The sequence below is a fragment of the Elephas maximus genome, chromosome 5, assembly GCF_024166365.1.
Source record: "Elephas maximus indicus isolate mEleMax1 chromosome 5, mEleMax1 primary haplotype, whole genome shotgun sequence".
NCBI classification, from domain to species: domain Eukaryota; kingdom Metazoa; phylum Chordata; class Mammalia; order Proboscidea; family Elephantidae; genus Elephas; species Elephas maximus.
Genome location: NC_064823.1, coordinates 158,638,583 through 158,658,255, shown reverse-complemented (window position 1 = coordinate 158,658,255; position 19,673 = coordinate 158,638,583). Strand labels below are relative to the sequence as shown.

At 43.3% G+C, this 19,673-nt stretch overlaps 1 protein-coding gene across 3 annotated transcripts in view; it reads right to left on the bottom strand.

Moving 5' to 3' along the window:
* Positions 1-14,602: 14,602 nt before the first annotated feature.
* The window catches only part of PCGF3 (polycomb group ring finger 3), a 90,995-nt gene continuing 85,924 nt past the window's right edge, over positions 14,603-19,673 (bottom strand). For all 3 annotated transcript variants that reach the window (XM_049886557.1, XM_049886559.1, XM_049886558.1), the window contains one exon: positions 14,603-19,479. In XM_049886557.1, coding sequence (XP_049742514.1) covers positions 19,432-19,479 — 48 coding nt within the window. In that variant the 3' untranslated portion in view covers positions 14,603-19,431. The remainder of the gene's footprint in view (positions 19,480-19,673) is intronic.

The following is a 19,673-nucleotide window of genomic DNA, read 5'->3' as shown; positions in this document are numbered from 1 at the left end:
TAATATGACTATTATTCAAATTTATGCACCAACCACTAGGGCCAAAGATGAAGAAATAGATTTTTATCAGTTGCTGCAGTCTGAAATTGATTGAACATGCAATCAAGATGAATTGATAATTACTGGCAACTGGAATGTGAAAGTTGGAAACAAAGAAGAAGGATCAGTAGTTGGAAAATATCGCCTTGGTGATAGAAACAATGCTGGAGATTGAATGATAGAATTTTGCAAGACCAACGACTTCTTCATTGCAAATATCTTCTTTCACCAACACAAACGGCGACTATACACATGGACCTCGCCAGATGGAACACACAGAAATCAAATTGACTACATCTGTGGACAGAGACCATGGAAAAGCTCAATATCATCAGTCAGAACAAGACCAGGGGCCGACTGTGGAACAGACCATCAATTGCTCATATGCAAGTTCAAGCTGAAACTGAAGAAAATCAGAGCAAGTCCATGAGAGCCAAAATATGACCTTGAGTATATCCCACCTGAATTTAGAGACCATTTCAAGAATAGATTTGACACATTGAACACTAGTGACCGAAGACCAGACGAGTTGTGGAATTACATCAAGGACATCATCTGTGAAGGAAGTAAGAGGTCACTAAAAAGACAGGAAAGAAAAGACAAAGTTGGATGTCAGAGAAGACTCTGAAACTTGCTCTTGAGTGTTGAGCAGCTAAAGCAAAAGGAAGAATTGATGAAGTAAAAGAACTGAACAGAAGATTTCAAAGGGCCTCTCGAGAAGACAAAATAAAGTATTATAATGACATGTGCAAAGAGCTGGAGATGGAAAACCAAAAGGAAAGAACACGCTCGGCGTTTCTCAAGCTGAAAGAACTGAAGAAAAATTCAAGCCTCGAGTTGCAATAGCGAAGGATTCCATGGGGAAAATGTTAAACGATGCAGGAAGCACCAAAAGAAGATAGAAGGAATACACAGAGTCATTATACCAAAAAGAATTAGTCGATATTCAACCATTTCAAGAGGTGGCATATGATCAGGAACCGACAGTACTGAAGGAAGAAGTCCAAGCTGCTCTGAAGGCATTGGCGAAAAACAAGGCTCCAGGAATTGATGGAATATCAGTTGAGATGTTTCAACGAACAGATGCAGCGCTGGAGGTACTCACTCGTCTATGCCAAGAAATATGGAAGACAGCTTCCTGGCCAACTGACTGGAAGAGATCCATATTTATGCCTATTCCCAAGAAAGGTGATCCAGCTGAATATGGAAATTATAGAACAATATCATTAATATGACACGCAAGCAAAATTCTGCTGAAGATCATTCAAAAATGGCTGCAACAATATATCGACAGGGAACTGCCAGAAATTCAGGCCGGCTTCAAAAGAGGATGTGGAACCGGGGATATCATTGCTGATGTCAGATGGATCCTGGCTGAAAGCAGAGAATACCAGAAGGATGTTTACCTGTGTTTTATCGACTACGCAAAGGCATTCAACTGTGTGGATCATAACAAACTATGGATATCACTGCGAAGAATGGGAATTCCAGAACACTTAATTGTGCTCATGAGAAACCTTTACATAGATCAAGTGGCAGTTGTTCGGATAGAACAAGGGGATACTGATTGGTTTAAAGTCAGGAAAGGTGTGTGTCAGGGTTGTATTCTTTCACCATACCTATTCAATCTGTATGCTGAACAAATAATCTGAGAAGCTGGACTATATGCAGAAGAACGGGACATCAGGATTGGAGGAAGACTCATTAACAACCTGCGTTATGCAGATGACACAACCTTGCTTGCTGAAAGTGAAGAGGACTTGAAGCACTTACTGATGAAGATCAAAGACCACAGCCTTCAGTATGGATTACACCTCAACATAAAGAAAACAAAAATCCTTATGACTGGACCAATGAGCAGCATCATGATAAATGGAGAAAAGATCGAATTTGTCAAGGATTTCATTTTACTTGGATCCACAATCAACAGCCATGGAAGCAGAGTCAAGAAATCAAAAGATGTATTGCATTGGGCAAATCTGCTGCAGAGGAACTCTTCAAAGTGTTGAAGAGCCAAGATGTCACTCTAAGGTGCGCCTGACCGAAGCTGTGGTATTTTCAATTAAATCACATGCATGTGAAAGCTGGACAACGAATAAGGAAGCCCGAAGAAGAGTTGACGCCTTTGAATTGTGGTGTTGGTGAAGAATATTGAACATACCATGGACTGCCAAAAGAATGAACAAATCTGTCTTATGCTCCTTAGAGGCAAGGATGGCGAGACTGCGTCTTACATACTTTGGAGATGTTGTCAGGAAGGATCAGTCCCTGGAGAAGGACATCATGCTTGGCAGAGTACAGGGTCAGCAGAAAAGAGGAAGACCCTCAACGAGGTGGATTGACACAGTGGCTGCAACAATGAGCTCAAGCATAACCACGATTGTAAGGATGGCTCAGGACCGGGCGGTGTTTTGTTCTGTTGTGCATAGGGTCGCTATGAATCGGAACCGACTCGACGGCAGCTTAGAACAACAACAACAAGACTTGCTTTATGACCTAATATGTGGTTTATTCTAGAGAATGTCCCATGTGCACTAGAAAAGAAAGTATACATGGCTGCTGTTAGGTGGAGTGTTCTGTATATGTCTATGAGGTCAAGTTGATTTATTGTGGCATTTAGATCTTCCATGTCTTTACTGAGCTTCTTTCTGGATGTCCTGACCTTTAACAAAACTGGTGTGTTGAAGTCTCCTACCATAATTGTGGAGCTGCCTATCTCACTTTTTAACATTGTTAGAGTTTGTTTTGTGTAATTTGCTGCCCTGTCATTTGGTGCATAAATATTTAATATGGTTATATCTTCCTGGTATATTGTCCCTTTAATCATTATATAGTGTCCTTCCTTATCCTTTGTGGTGGATTTAACTTTAAAGTTTATTTTGTCAGAAATTAATATTGCCACTCCTGCTGTTTTTTAAAATTTTTATTGTGTTTTAAGTAAAAGTTTACAAATCAAGTCAGTCTCTCACACAAAAACTTATATACACCTTGCTACATACTCCCAATTGCTCGCCCCCTAATGAGACAGCTTGCTCCCTCCCTCCAGTCTCTCCTTTTGTGACCATTTCGCCAGCTTCTAACCTCCCTACCTTCTCATCTCCCCTCCAAGCAGGAGATCCCAACATAGTCTCAAGTGTCCACCTGATCCAAGAAGCTCACTCCTCACCAGCATCCCTTTCCAACCCATTGTCCAGTCCAATCCCTGTCTGAAGAGTTGGCTTTGGGAATGGTTCCTGTCCTGGGCCAACAGAAGGCCGGTGGCCATGACCACTGGGGTCCTTCTAGTCTCAGTCAGACCCTAAGTCTGTTCTTTTTATGAGAATTTGGGGTCTGCATCCCACTGTTCTTCTGCTCCCTCAGGGGTTCTCTATTGTGTTCCCTGTCAAGGCAGTCATCGGTTGTAGCCGGGCACCATCTAGCTCTTCTGGTCTCAGGCTGATGTAGTCTCTGGTTTATGGGGCCCTTTCTGTCTCTTGGGGTCGTAATTACCTTGTGTCCTTGGTGTTCTTCATTCTCCTTTGCTCCAGGTGGGTTGAGACCAATTGATGCATCTTAGATGACTGCTTGCTAGTGTTTAAGACCCCAGACGCCACTGTACAAAGTGGGATGCAGAATGTTTTCTTAATAGATTTTATTATGCCAATTGACTTAGATGTTCCCTGAAACCATGGTCCCCAAACCCCCACCCCTGCTACGTTGGCCTTCGAAGCATTCAGTTTATTCAGAGAACTTCTTTGCTTTTGGTTTAGTCCAGTTGTGCTCATGTCTCCTGTATTGTGTGTTGTCTTTCCCTTCACCTAAAATAGTTCTTATCTACTATCTAATTAGTGAATACCCCCCCCTCACGTAACCATCAAAGAACATTTCTTCTCTGTTCAAACTATTTCTCGAGTTCTTATAATAGTGGTCTTATACAATATTTGTCCTTTTGGAGCTGACTAATTTCACTCAGCATAATTCCTTTTCGATTCCTCCATGTTATGAAATGTTTCACAGCTTCATCACTGTTCTTTATCAACGCGTAGTATTCTATTGTGTGAATATACCATAATTTATTTATCCATTCACCTCCCGCTCTTTTTCGATTCTTGTTTGCTTGATATGTTTTTTTCCATCCCTTGAGTTTTAGTTTGTTTATGTCTCTAAGTCTAAGGTGTGTCTCTTGTAGGCAGCATACAGATGGATCATGTTTTTTTTTTTTTTTAAATCCATTGTGCTACTCTCTGACTCTTTTTCGGTACATTTAGTCCATTAACATTCAGCATAATTATGGATAGGTATCATTTTGATGTCTTTTTTTGTGTGTTGTTGACAGTTTCTTTCTCCCATTTAATATTTTGTGCTGAGTAGTTTATCTTTATATATTGTCTTTTCCTTTTATTCATTGTTGTTGATTTTGTTTCTGCTGTGTCTATTTTTTTCTTGTATTTTATTTTGATGTGGAGGATAGTCTCCTTTGTGGTTACCTTAATATTTACCCCTATTTCTCTAAGTTTAAACCTTTTATTTCTTTATATCGCCTTGTCTTCCTCTCCATGTGAAAGATCTGTGACTACATTTCTTGGTCCCTCTTCATTATTTTAATGTGGTCTTTAACATAATGACATCACCGTTTCCCTGTTTTGAGAGTTTTTTTTAATCTTGATTTATTGTTGTGATTTCCCTGTCTGCGATGACATCTGATTGCTCTGTCTAGCGTTCTAGTCTTGGGTTGATACCTGATATTATTGATTTCTAACCAAAGAACTCCCTTTAGTAGTTCTTGTAGTTTTGGTTTGGTTTTTACAAATTCCCTAAACTTGTCTTTATCTGGAATTGTCCCAATTTCACCTTCATATTTGAGAGACAGTTTCGCTGGATATATGATTCTTGGCTGGCAAATTTTTTCCTTCAATGCTTTACATAAGTCATCCCATTGCCTTCTTGCCTGCATGGTTCCTACCAAGTAGTCCGAGCTTATTCTTATCGACTCTCCTTTGTAGGTGACTTTTCGTTTATCCCTAGCTGCTTTAAAAATTCTCTCTTTATCTTTGGTTTTGGCAAGTGTGATTATAATATGTCTTGGTGACTTTCTTTTAAAATCTACCTTATGTGGAGTTTGATGAGAATCTTGGATAGGTATCTTTTCATTTTTCACTATATCAGGGAAGTTTTCTGCCAACAAATCTTCAACAACTCTCTCTGTATTTTCTGTTATCCCTCCCTGTTCTGGTACTCCAATCACTCCTAGGTTATTTCTCTTGATAGAGTCCCACATGGTTCTTAAGCTTTCTTCATTTTTTAAAATTCTTTTATCTGATTTTTCTTCAAATGTATTGGTGCCAAGTGCTTTATCTTCAAGTCCACCAATTCTGCCTTCCACTTGCTCAATTCTGCTCCTCTTTCTATTGAGTTGTCTAATTCTGTAATTTTATTGTTAATCTTCTGAATTTCTGATTGCTATCTCTCTGTGCATTCTTCCAGCTTATTAAATTTTTCATTATGTTCTTGAATAACCTTTTTAATTTCTTCAACTGCTTTACCTGTGTGTTCCTTGTTTTGTTCTGCATTTGCCTGATCTCTTTTCTGATGTCTTGAAGGGTTCTGTATATTAATCTTCTGTATTCTGCATCCAGTATATCCAGGATGGCACTTTCATCTCGAATATCCCTTGATTCTTTGTTTTGAGAGCTTGTTGTAGCGATCATGGTCTGTTTCTTTACTGATTTGATATTGACCGTTGTCTCCGAGCCATCTATAAGTTATTGTATTAGTTCATTTTATGTTTGCTTACTGTATCCTAGCTTCTTTGTTTTGTTTTGATATGTCCAGATGGGTTGCTTGAGTGAGCTAGCTTGACTATTTTCACCTTTGAAGCTCTGATGTCCTGTCCCCAGATGGCAAGAGCTATTATCAGGTATATCAGTCTAGGAGTACATTCACTTTTCTTGTATGGATTCAGCTCAGGTGTCCAGGTAGCTGACAGTCTTAAAAGGGCAGGGGTAATTGATGTAGGTACCGTTATCTAGTTGCAGCAGGGGATCATGCTCTGAACAAGGCAGGGGGCTGAGAATTGTCCCACAAGTGTCTCTGAGGAAAGCTTGTCACTCTTCCCTAGAGTGTACAGGTGTGTATGTTCTGCAGATGGACCATGGGCACCCAAACTTTTTGGTTGTAAGGACTGGGAGGTACCAGTTATCCTTGGACCCCTGTTGCACGTGGCTCGGTGACCTGAGTGGAGCCACAGTCCTTAGACCCCTGATGTGGGTAGGTGAGGACCCTGTTTAATAGGCAAAGCGATGTCAAACATCAAACACCCACCTCTGTAATGCACAGCTGAAACAGCTGTAGTCTGCCAAAAAGGGTCTATTCTCCTGAAATAGGCCCACACAGGTCCATGCAGGGGGAAAAGGTAAAGTCCATGGACTGTTTATGCCTGGACAGGAGCCGCATCTGTCCTGAGCTCCCCAGGTTAGTGGAGCTGGCAAATTATCTTTTCCCCCAATTGCAAATTTATTCCTTCTCTAAGGCCAGGAAGATGGCTCTAGGTCCTTAACAGGGCCTATCTCAGGCCCAGAGAAATCAACAGCTGCTGAAGCTGGCTTGGGGGCAAGGGGAGCATGGTAAAATATATGCAAGTACTTTTGCCGAGAGCACCGCTCTTCTTTGGTTACGGAGGTGTTAGTAGGCTGTGTGGCTGGCTGCTTCTTCCTGAGGAATCTGCAGCCGGATGCTAGTACCAGTCCATTGCAGCCACTCCCAGGAATGGTGTCTGAGGGCTCCTGGTGATTCAGGTCCGGTAACTCCTCTCCGCTTCTGAACTGTCTCTTCCCCCCCTGTCATTTAGTCCGTTTTCTAACTTTGCCTTTGATGTTCAGGGCTCCTAGCTTGTCATAAATATATCCTTTCACTTGTTTTTTCAGGTCTTTGTTGTAAGAGGGTTCACCGGAAGCATCTGTCTATTCTGCCATCTTGACCCCACCTCTTCTATAGAATCTTTGATCAAATGTTGATCAGTGGTAGGTGGGCACCTTCTAGTTTTTCTGGTCTTATGGCAAAGGAGGCAGTTATTCATGAAGGTAATTAGCTACACATTCCATTTCTTCCCCCTATTTCTGGCTCTCCTTTGTTGCTCCCCAGGCAGATAGAGACCAATTGTTGAACCTCAGCTGGCCGCTTGCAAGCTTTTAGGAACTCAGGCACTACGCAACGAACTAGGAGACAGAACAGAAGCACTAAACACAGTATTAGGCCAATTAAGTGGAATATTTCATGAAAGCATGATCCTAAACCTCCAAACTAAGGAACTACATCCCATGAGGTGCTTAGCTGTACCTAAGCAGGAAGCAAGGGAGTCCAGGATGACACTTTGAGGCATAGGAAAGTGGGAGAAATGGGTTCATTTGCAGAGGGGGGCCAATGGGTGATAGGCTGGGGGTGACCAGGCTTGGTTTGGTTCAGATCTGCTGGTCAAGGGCAGCCAGGGATGGAGACAAATTTCCTGGAGGCAAAGGCTCTCATCTCCTTGTGGTTTGTGTGATGTTGTCATGACTGTTCTCTCCCATTGGACCCCAGATCCTGCCTCTCTCCTCCCTCACCCTCTGTGCCTATTGCCCAGCTTGGTCCCAGCCCTTGTTGCCCAATGGTCGTTACCAGGCTTGATCCCAAATGCTCTCTGCTTCCTCTTGTTTTGTCAGTTCATCTTTGTGTTTTGAGCAACATTTATATGGCTCAGAATAAGAAATTAGCACACATCATTCCATTTCCCTGTGGCCAGCTGGACAGGGGCTTCCTCAGGGTTCATGAGCTCAGAGGGGAAACACAAGGACAATCAGTGCAGAAACAGGAGGGGACCTTCTTCTTTCTTGGTGAATTATGGAGAAAATGTAGAGGTTAATACACACTATTCTATGAATGAATTATGTCTTGAACTTGAAATGTAAAGTCTGAAATTAAAGAACGAAAATATTAGCTTTCCATTTGTGGTTTGTAACATCTGTGATTTGGTAGCAGAGACCTGGCACCTCTTGCCCTGGGTCAAGGTGTCATTGTGAAGCTCATCTTTTCTTTCTGCAATGCTTGATACAGGATTCCACATAGTCAGTTTTAGTCAGTTTCATAATGAAAGCAGGTGTTTACAAATGCAGGGGTGGGCTGCAATGGTTAAGGTTGTGTGCCAACTTGGCTGGGCCATGATTCTCTGTGGTTTGGCAGTTACGATGTAGTTTGGCAGCCAGTTAATGCTGTGATCACCTCCATGATGAGATCTGATATAGTGAGATCACCTCCACAATGGAATCTGCTGTGAGTAGCTGATCAGTTGAAGGGGAGTTTCCTTGGAGGTGCAGCCTGCATCCAATATAGGTGGACTTTCTGGCAAGGCTCCTGGGCTTTTGCTCACTCTGGATCCTACAGCTGGCTCGTGTTTGAACTCCAGTTCTTGGGACTTGAGCTGGCAGATTACCTACCGTCTTACCTGCTGATCTTGGGATTCATCAACCTTCACGGCCACTGAGTCAGAAGCCTCCTGTCTGACCTTCCAGTCCGGGATTTGCAGCCCCTGCAGATACGTGAGTCAGGAGAAGCCTCCAGCCTGACCCACGGACTTGGGACTTGCCAACTTCTACAACCGTGTGAGCCATTTCCTTGATCTAAATATGTCTATATATATTTATACGTTGCACTGGTTTTGCTTCTCTAGAGAACCCAGCCTCAGACAGGTGTCTTAGTTTCCCAGTGCTGCCATAATGAGAATACCACAAGAGGGTTATTTCAAAGGATAGAGATTTTTCTCACAGTTTAGGTGGGGTAACATTCTTTCATCAAGGCATTCCTTGGAGATCTCCACGTGGCATCGATTTTTCCCTATTCTTGCTTCTATTTGTGTGCTTCATCTACTTCTCCGATACCTCAACAGTGATTGGCTTAAAACACAGCCTGCACTAACATGGCCCATTAACATAACGGAGCATATTGTATTCCCAGACAGGATCACACCCACAGGGACAGGGGTCAGGATTTACAACACATATTTTTGAGGGACACATTTCAATTCATTACCAGGGGCTTTACAGATCTCAGCACAGTGATGTTTCATTGGGCGTTAACTGCTCTTGAGATCCTGATGCCACATCTTCTTCATATAGTCTAGCTTCTCGGCTTATTTGCTCAGCGTACAGACTGAATAGGTATGGTGAAACAATACAACCTGGAAGCACATCTTTCCTGACTTTAAACCAAGCAGCATCCTCTTGTTCTGTTCCAGTGCCCTCTTGATCTATGTACAGGTTCCTCATGAGCACAATTAAGTGTTCTGTAATTTCCATTCTTTACAATGTTATGCATAATTTGTTATGATCCACACAGTTGAATGCCTTTGCATACTCAATAAAACACAGATAAACATCTTTCTGGTATTCTCTACTTTCAGCCAGGATCCAACTGATATCAGCAATGATATCCCTGGTTCCACGTCCTCTTCTAAATCTGGCTTGAATTTCTGGCAATTCCCTATCAATGTATTGCTGCAACTGCTTTTGAATATTCTTCAGCAAAATTTTACTTGTGTGTGATATTAATGTTACTGTTCAATAATTTCCACATTTGTTTGAATCACCTGTCTTGGGAATAAACATAAATATGGAACTCTTCCAGTTGGTTGGCCAGGTAGCTGTCTTCCAAATTTCTTGACGTAGATGACTGAGTGCTTCCAGATACTGGTTTTGGAATCATAATTAACATCTATTTCTTTTGCCATGGAGTCCCTGGTTGGTACCAACAGTTAACATGCTTGGCTGCTAACCAAAATGTTGGAGGTTCAAGTCCACCCAGAGGCAACTCGGAAGAAAGACCTGGCCATCTCCTTCTGAAAAACCAGCCATTAAAAGCCCTGTGGAGCAAGTTTTACTCTGACACACCCGGGGTTGCCGTGACTCGGGGCTGACCTGGTGGCCACTGGTTCTTCTCTTGACACGTGTTGGTGACATTTTAAGGGGCCTGAGTTTGGCTTTCACAGAATCACATTTATGTATGCGAGAACACTGGTGTTTAAAAGGAGATGTGAACATTTTCACACATACACAGAATGGCACAGAGAAACCAAACTGCCGGCAAGAGCCAAAAAAAAAAAAAAAGAAAACACGGAAAACTTGGCTATGTGGGAGAATGGCAGATGGTCGCTCACGTGCAATTTTCTAAGGCTGATGCAAAAAGAAGGGCTCTGAGGAGAGATGAGGAATGGGAACCGTGCTAAATTTAGGGTCATTCTTCCCTATCAAGGTAATTTTTAATGAGGCTTTGCTGTTATTGTTGTTAGATGTACTTGGGTCAATTTTTTTCTTTGTTTTAATTGTCTTTAAGTAAAAGTTTACAATTCAAGTCAATTTCTCATACAAAAACTTATACACACATTGTTATGTGACCCTAGTTGCTCTCCCTGTAATATGACAGCACACTCCTTCTCTCCACTCTGTATTCCCCGTGTCCATTCAACCAGCTTCTGTCCCCTTTTGCCTTCTCATCTCGCCTCCAGACAGAAGCTGCCCACATAGTCTCATGTGTCTACTTGAGCCAAGAAGCTCACTCCTCACCAGTATCATTTTATGTCTTATAGTCCAGTCTAACCCTTGTCTGAAGAGTTGGATTTGAGAATGGCTTTAGTTTTGGGCTAATAGAGAGTCTGGGGCATGACCTCTGGGGTCCTGCCTTTGGGTCTATTTTTTATTTATAGAGGCCCCATGTGACAGAGTAGACCTGCCCCATAGGGCTTTATTTTTGAATACACACAGCAAAACATACATGAATTCAACAGTTTCTACATGTACCATTCAGTGCCATTGATTATATTTACGAGTTGTGCAACCATTCTCACCTTGCTTTTCTGAGTTGTTCCTTCCCCATGAACATCAACTCACTGCCCCTAAGGTTCCTATCTAATCTTTTGTGTTGCTGTTATCAATTTGAACCCATATAGTTTTTAAAAGAGCACAATACTCAGAGATTTTTTTTTACTAGTTAACCTACTCTGTTGTTTGGTTTAGGGAGCCTTGGTAATGCAATGGTTAAGCGCTCGGCTGCTAGTGGGCAGTTTGAACTCTTCAGAGGCTCAGCTAGAAAAAGACCTGGTGATCTGCCTCCATAAAGATTATAGCCTAGGGTGGAGACCATGGTCTCAGGAAACATCTAGTGCAATTGGCATAACATAGTTTAGAAAGAAAATGTTCTACATTCAACTTTGGTGAGTAGCCTCTAGGGTCTTAAAAGCTTGTGAGAAGCCATCTAAGATACTCCACTGGTCTCACCCCATCAGGAGCAAGGGAGCAATGAAGAAAACTAAAGATACAAGGGAAAGATTAGTCCAAAGGACTAATGGACCACAATTATCACAGCCTCCACCAGACCGAGTCCAGCACAGCTAGATGGTGCCCGGCTACCATCACGAACTGCTCTAACAGGGATCACAATAGAGGGTCCTGGACAGAGCTGGAGGAAGATGTAGAACAAAATTCTAACTCTCTCTCTCTCTCTCACACACACACACACACACACACACACAAAACTAGCCTTACTGGTCTGACACAGACTGGAGAAACCCCAAGAATATGGTCCCCCCGCACTCTTATAGCTCAGTAATGAAATCAGCCCTGAGGTTCACCCTTCAGCCAAAGATTAGATGGGCCTATAAAACAAAACGAAACTAAATGGACACACCAGCCCACGGACAAGGACAAGAAGGCAGGAGGGGACAGGAAAGTTGGTAATGGGGAAACCAAGGTCAAGAAGGGGAGAGTGTTGATACATCGTGGGGTTGGCAAGCAATATCACAAAACGTGTATTAATTGTTCAATGGGAAACTAGTTTGCTCTGTAAATCTTCATCTAAAGTACAATAAAAAAATTGAAAAATATAAATCAGCCACCTTCTCATTAAAAAAAAAAAGTTTACATACAGCCTAGGAAACCCTATGGGGCAGTTCTACTCTGTCTTACAGGGTTGCTATGAGTCGAAATTGGACGGCACACAACAACATCGTTTGGTTTTAAGAAGACTTCAGGGGATATTTTTGGTTTAAGGTTTAAAGATTACCTCAGGGCAATAGTTCCGGGGTTCATCCACCTTCCATGGCTGTAGAAAGTCTGGAGCCCATGAGAATTTGCAAAGCTGTTCCCCATTTACCCACTTATGATCAGGATTATTCTATAGTTTTTGATCAAAATGTTCCCTAATGGTGGCTGGGCACCATCCAGTTCTTCTGGTCTCATGGCAAAGGAGGCAGTTGTTCATGGAGACAATTAGCCACACATACCATTTCTTCCTCCTATTCCTGACTCTTTTCCTCCATTGTTCCAGGTGAATAAGACCAATTGTTGTGCCTTGGATGGCCGCTTGCAAGCTTTTAAGACCCCAGGCACTACGAAACGAACTAGTAGGCAGAACAGAAGCACTAATGTTATTAGGTCATTTAACTGGCATGTACCATGAAACCATGACCCTAATCCTCCAAACCAAGAAACCAAATCCCATAAGGTGTTTGGTTGTACATAAGCAGCCTCAGTATCTACTCTTTTTTTTTTGGTCATCGTTGTAAATATACCTATCATACAACATTCACCAATTCAACTTTCTACAGGTGTACAACTTACTGACAGCACTTACCATCATCAGCTGTGGAACCATACCCATAATCAATGCGATCTTCCGTCACTGTAAACCTGAGCTCAGTGTTCCATAAGCCATAGCTACCCTCTTTCCCACTCCACTCATAAACTTTGGTCTCTGTTCTGTTTACTTAAGTGAGGCCATCCGATGTTTGTCCTTTTAAGATTGACTTATTTCACTGAGCATAATGTTTTCAAGTTCCATATTGTGGCATGCATCGACTTCATTTCTCCTACCGGCTGAGTGGTATTCCATTGTATGTATGTACCATTTCGTTTATCCGTTCATCTGTTGATGGGCATTTAGGCTGTTTCCAACTTTTGGCTATTGTGAATAGTGCTGCAGTGAACACTGGTGTATAAGTCTTTTAGGCATATACCTCGGAGTGGAATTGCCCAGTCATATGGTAGTTCTATTTTTAGTTTTTTGAGGAACTGCCACACTGCTTTCCACAATGGTTATAGCAGCCCCATAAGGTTTTCTAGGCTGTAATCTTTACAGGGGCAAATCGCCAGCTCTTTCTCCCGTGAAGCCGCTGGGGGTGGGTTTGAACTGTCAACCTTTCAGTTAGCAGCTGAGTGCTCAACCATTGTGCCACCAGAGCTTGATGGGGCATTAGAACTCATTTACTTGAGCAGCTGTCGCTGTGCAGAGCTGTCTTGCCATGCATGCATGATGGTGTTTGGGTCTGTGGGCAGAGCTAGGAGAACCCACCTGAAGGACTTAAACCCATGAGGTGCCCAAGTGACCTCACACGGCAAGGTGGGCACAGGGGGGATGTCTTCACATGCTGCTGACACAGAGACCCAGCAGACGGGCTCTAATGTGAACTCATTTTGAAACTGCCCTGTGGCTTACTCTAATATCTAGGTGAATGGAAACTGGTTACATGTCGTTTCAGCCACTATCTTGGTATCTGTAAGATGGAATAAAATAACTTCCCCAAAATGAACAGACCACCAAACTTTAAGTCTGTTTCTTAAGACTAAACTTATCTTTTACTCTTAATGATCTTGAGCCCTTGAGAATATAATGAGGTCATCATATTGTCCCTTCCTGCCAATTCTAGTTTTCTCCAATTTTCTGCCAGAGTGAACAAGATTGCTTTATGTGTGTCATGGATTGAATTGTGTCCCCCAGAAATATGTGTCAACTTGGTTAGGCCATGAGTCCCAGTGTTGTGTGGTTGTCCACTATTTTGTGATTGTAATTTTATGTTAAAGAGTATTAGGGTGGGATTGTAACAGCCTTACTAATGTCACATTCCTGATGCAATGTAAAGGGCATTTCCCTGGGGTGTGGCCTGCACCACCTTTTAAAAGAGATAAAAGGAAAAGGAGGCAAGGTGGGAGGGGACCTCATACCACCAAGAGAGCAGCACCCGGACCAGAGCACGTCCTTTGGACCTGGGGTTCCTGCGTGGAGAAGACTGAGAGAAGGACCTTCCCCTAGAGCCGACAGAGAGAGAAGGCTTTCCTCTGGAGCTGACACCCTAAATTTGGACTTGTAGCTTACTGACTGTGAGAAGATAAATTCCTCTTTGTTAAAGCCATCCACTTGTGGTATTTCTGTTACAGCAGCACTAGGTGACTAAGATATTGTGACTTAACTTTAAAAATTAAATTTTTGGCCACAGTGCTTTCTGCTCATTGTCTAACGTAGGGAAATAGAACATTGGTCTGTCAGTCAACCATCTAAGAATTAGTAGTAATTTTACCACATGGGTTTTTGTTTTTTAAACAGTATTTTCACTGGCATACCCAGCTTCAAACCAAAGCAACTTCTCTCTCCAGGCAAAAAGACAAACAGCATGAATTTTACATACAGCGTCCGCCAAACCTCTGGCCCAAACACTGGATCAATTTAAATGGAGTTTTGCACCCAGGGTGACACTTTACAAACGCTGAGTGGACCGGGTAGCCTAAGAGAAGGGGTGGACAGGATAGGCAGAGGGAGGGGCTGTGAGTGCACACGCGTGGGGGACCGTTCTCGTGGCGGACCGTTCTCGTGGCTTCCACCAAAACCTGCGGTGTTCTTCATTATGCTGTGTTATCATCGTATACGCTTACGGAGATCTTAGATAATAAATTTCCAGCCTGAAAGGACTTCAGTTTTTCTTTTGCTTTTATTACAAGCATATAATATTAATTGGCAAACACGGGATACAAGCTTCACTATCATAAAATCAAAACATTTAAGCAATATTCCAAAAGATTGTAGACAAAAACTAGCCACCAAGAGTACAAAAATTACACACCAACACAAAGCATAAAAAAATGTAAACTTTCAAATTAAACAGTCAAAAATATGTAGCTGTGTGATCACTTCCATAAACCGTGACAGCTTTAATCTCTCGTTTTGCCACGCGTGGGTGATAAAGGCTTAGTGGTTGAATTGACTGTTGTCCCTTAATCCTAAATTGATTTCAATTGGAAAAAACCGCTTTTGTATACCCAATTAAGGTACTGGAGGAAACCCTTACACTACCGCTACACGTACACCATGGTGGCCACCCCAGCTTGAGTCCATTCTTCAAGTACTCTCCCGGATCTGTGTGAAGTACACGTGGGTGTGACAGAGGCGGCCCCCGAGCTGCCAGGCGGCCCGGCCAGCTGGTGCCGGGCAAGGAAGAGGATACTTGTATAGACGAAGACAGAATTTGGATGGATTTCTAGTCTACTTACCCCAATTTATCTACCTAGTTCACTTAAATACCAAGGCAGAGAAGCACGTTGGTTTATCATGTTAAGGGCACACGTGATGTGGAGGAACTCCGATGATTTCCTGAGGAAACAGAGATGTGGATTTTTGTGTGCGTCTGTGAATTTAGCTGTCTGCATCACGTCTATTTTCAATGTTTTGAGACGGTATCAACTATTCACATACAAAGTATAAATCAGCTGGCTTGTTCCTGGAACACAGAATCCCACGACACATTTAGATCACCGTGAAATACTGTCCTACGTATCCTCTTGTGGAAAACACGCACGTCCCCTGACTGCATGAGCGGGCCGCAGGCAGGCATGGGGCCCCGGGAAGTAGCACCAACCTGTCTGTCATCCAAGTGTGGTCCCACGTGCCCGAGGGTGGCGGTGGTGTGGCCACTGCGGCACAGCCACCCGGAGACCCAGGCAGGCCTGCGGCGGCTCGATGGAGCAGCCAGGAGGCTGGTCTACGGATCACCCACATGTCACGTGTGCTTGCTCGCTTATTACTTTGTAAGTATTGCTGACAGGTAGTTCTCGCGCACACACAGGCACACGCGCGCGCGCACATACACACAATCCCGATTAACAGCATTCTTAGGATTAACAATGAAAAAGGAAAAACCAATATCTGAATGTACATATTCTGAAATTCCACCTACCTTCCCTTTTCAACTTAGCAGAATAGATGCTACATTACAATTTAAACATATTGTCTAATAAATGCATGTTCAAACCTATTGCACAAACGCATAAAAAAATGCTCATCCATAGAAAACAAAAACGTACAAATTAAAAGCTATTCAAAGTAAAAAGAAGCTTGCAAAACATCTCACAATTTCATTTTATATGCCTGTGAATAAAGCTGGGCCATGGGAACCAAACGATTGGATGGAAAATATGATAGAAGGCTTAAAATAGAATAAATAATCTTATAAAGTTAAGTTTCTTTTTTCTTTTTAACCCCCCAAATCTTAAAGTCAATATTATATATTCTATCTGCATTTTCTATTTTCATGAAAGCTGTATCTAGAGGGACCACGTGCCAGGTGACTGGTCCCAGTGCTGTCAAGAACGACGCTGTAGGATCATTCAACAGCGGTGGTTTGTTTTACCAGCAGAGATAGTTGTGAAAACTACTTCACAGTAACTCCATCTGTTTTAAAAAACAAACAAACAAAAATACAGACTCGACAGGATCCAACCCCTAACTGATCCTGGTTTTGGTGCTGGAGGAAAGGAAAATTCAGCCTTTTGATGCTAAATGAAAGCTTAACAGAAATGAAAGGAACCCACTCGGAAGCTTCCCTCTGATGGTAAGGTTCACTCCTCTTCCGCTCTTCCGACTAAGTAAGGCTACAGACAGAGACCACAAGAGGCAGAAGGTCACCAAGGGAATCGTCCTGTAGTGACGGTCGTCTGACACGATGGGATTTTAGAAAAATAGGTACTTTTGCGGCTGAGGTTTTATCAGGTTGACAGTTTCGAAAGCAGAATTACACGATAATGACCTGCGACCAGCTGGAGGTGTTAACGCTGGCTTCAGCTTATCTGCATCTCTCTGTGTATCTGAGTTTATCAACTTAGCACCATAGCAAATTCAAGTGATTTCAAAGGTAGCTACAAAGTTACAAATATATATCATGAGATTACTACAGCGACATCAGGTTGAATCTGAACTGCGAGTTAATTTTATTTGAATTTGGATGTTCATGCCGTTTACTTTTTCCTCAGTTTCAGCACATGGGAAAATACCTAAATTCTAACAGTATACTGAAAACTGCCCTGGGATGATAACACACGGTATGACAGAATGCTTCAGCAGTGTGCATATTTGAGGTAGACAGGTAATATTTACTCACACATATCTACTCTTTAAACCCTTGGAGAGTGACTCTAAAAAATGGCTTGGATGAATAGCAAGCTTAGGTAACTGAACGATTCAAACAGTGCTGGGAGCTGATGGGCTAAAACAGGCGCGTTCTGAACAATTCCGAACAAAGAACCTGTTTCTATGTTTTAAAAAGGCCTTACATTAAAATCACTTGGGCTGAATTAATTTGAATGTGTTTCTCACAACTAAAATTAGGTCTCATTAGTAGCTGCCTCCAACGTTTTCTGTATATGACATAGGAAGCAGAAGAAAAAGCAAACAAAATTGAATGTTGATGAGCCCAACCGTAACTTTCAAAGAAAATTCAAGAAAAAAAAAAAAATGCTAGTCACTAACATGAAACACTTCATGAAGAACCGAGCTCTCAGGGACCCCGTCAGAGAACCACTCTGGACACCCACCTCGGCACCCAGGGCACAAGGCAGCCTTGTCTGGGTCATGACACAGTTGGCACCAACGGCACCTGTCACAGGTTAAACTGGCCCACCTTGTACCGTGGGGTAAAGGTTTACAAAAAGGGGATGAGGAACCCAAAAGCTCACCAAGAAATAAACACACAACGTCCGGATGAAGTGACTTCAGGAGGTAACAGTGAAAACGCCAAGACCTTGAGCCACCTGGAAAATGGTTCTTTTCTCCTCATTCTTGCCTTCACAATTTTGAGTTATTATCTTAAAGGAACAAGTGTTTATGTGCAGGGAAACGGTTTATTCTCTAATTTGGTAAAAATACTAACATTTGGGAGGGGTGAGGGGTTAACAAAAGTGCCTGCTGACTGTGGCTGGTGTTGGAGGTTATGAAGTAACTCAAAAAGCCACTTCTACTGCACGGAATGGTTTTCGTTCCGAGTCCCTCGACCTGCCTACCCCCAGGTATCTCAAGTGCTGGGCTTATAAAATCCACTTCCGTTAACGGCAGCCGTGAAGTAACGAGGTCTTTCCGTGAACAGCAAGGAACGGGGCACTGTGGCAATTATCCAGATACCTGGCTGCTTTAAGGGGGACCATGGTCGAAGCCACGTGTGTGCCCGTGGGTGTCAGAGGCAGGATGCGTGTAAACACGCTGGCTTTCCCCAACAAGCATCACCCTTGCAATGTGGCCGTGCCGTTCAGGAGACTCACCTACTGCATCGGGCTCCTAAAGAAACAACACAAACCACACTACCTCTCTCGCAGCAGAATGAAAACGGGAAATGAAATGATGGCATGGGACCATGTGTACCCATTTTAATCAAAGTGATTTTTAAAAACAGGACTTGTTCTGCACACCAGTGTTATGTGGGTAAAGCTACCCCTAGTCCAGCCTGCTGAACGCAGTGAGAAGAATGAACATGACTTCAAGCGCCCTGTCTTCATGAACAGTGGTACATTCTGGTGACGAAGGTGCCTCGCTCCTGCCTGGGCCCCACGCCCGGCCCAGGGGGCACGTGTCTGCCCCCCACGGGCCCCAGGAGCGTGGGCAGCTACACTAAGTGATCACGGCCTCAGGCTGTCACACAGCCCAAAGGTAAGTGAGGGGAGCTACTCTTTGTTCTGTGTTATCATGTGGAAAATTAAATACCACGGTTAAATCATAATATTAATGGAAACCTCTTTTGGTATGCTTTTAAATTAAAATTTTTATATATTTTCTAAGTCTTCAAGAAGCTAAAGGCAACATAAATATCGTCATTCACCAGGAGAAGGGATTTTTTTCAATAAGTTAGGAAGGAGTCAAGAGAAGTACACGTATTTTTGAGGCTTATCGTGAAACCGAACTCATGAACTGAACTGAAACGAACTGAGATTTTCAGGACCTGGAAAGCAAGCAAAGGCTGTCTGTGTCAGAGGTGAGCTTGTCCCTGGGCGTCCCACCGCGTGGAGGCCGCCGCCTGCGAACGGAAGCCAGGAGGGAGGCGAGCGCTCTCCGGCTACGTGGACTGTGAAGTGTTTTCATCATCTGTGAACGCGGTGCTGGTAGTGTCTTGTTGAGTTGTGAATTCTCTCATACAAAAAGTTATAAATATTCTCTATTCAGAAATCTGGTCCGCGCGACACCCGGAGGCGACGTTCTGTCTGCAGTGAAGTCGCCGTGTGCGCTCCCGCCCGGCCACGCGGTCTGTCTGTGGGGCGCCCGGGTGCGCGGGCCAAGTCTGTGCTGCGCGGCGAGCCCCACCACTCACAGCAGGTCCATCTTGGGTCTGTAGTGCAGCAGTAGAGGGGCTTTCTGCAAAACACAGAGCCGGCTTCTTAGTGGGGCAGGTGGCACAGTGAGGACACACTGGCTCAGAGTGAACGGGAGGAAGCCCAGGACACGGGTTTGAGAAGGGTCACACGACCCATGATCATGGTCAGGGTTGAAGTCAGAAATGTTCTTGTTCCTTGGGCTGCGGAGACAGGCGGGACAGAGGTGGAGAAGAA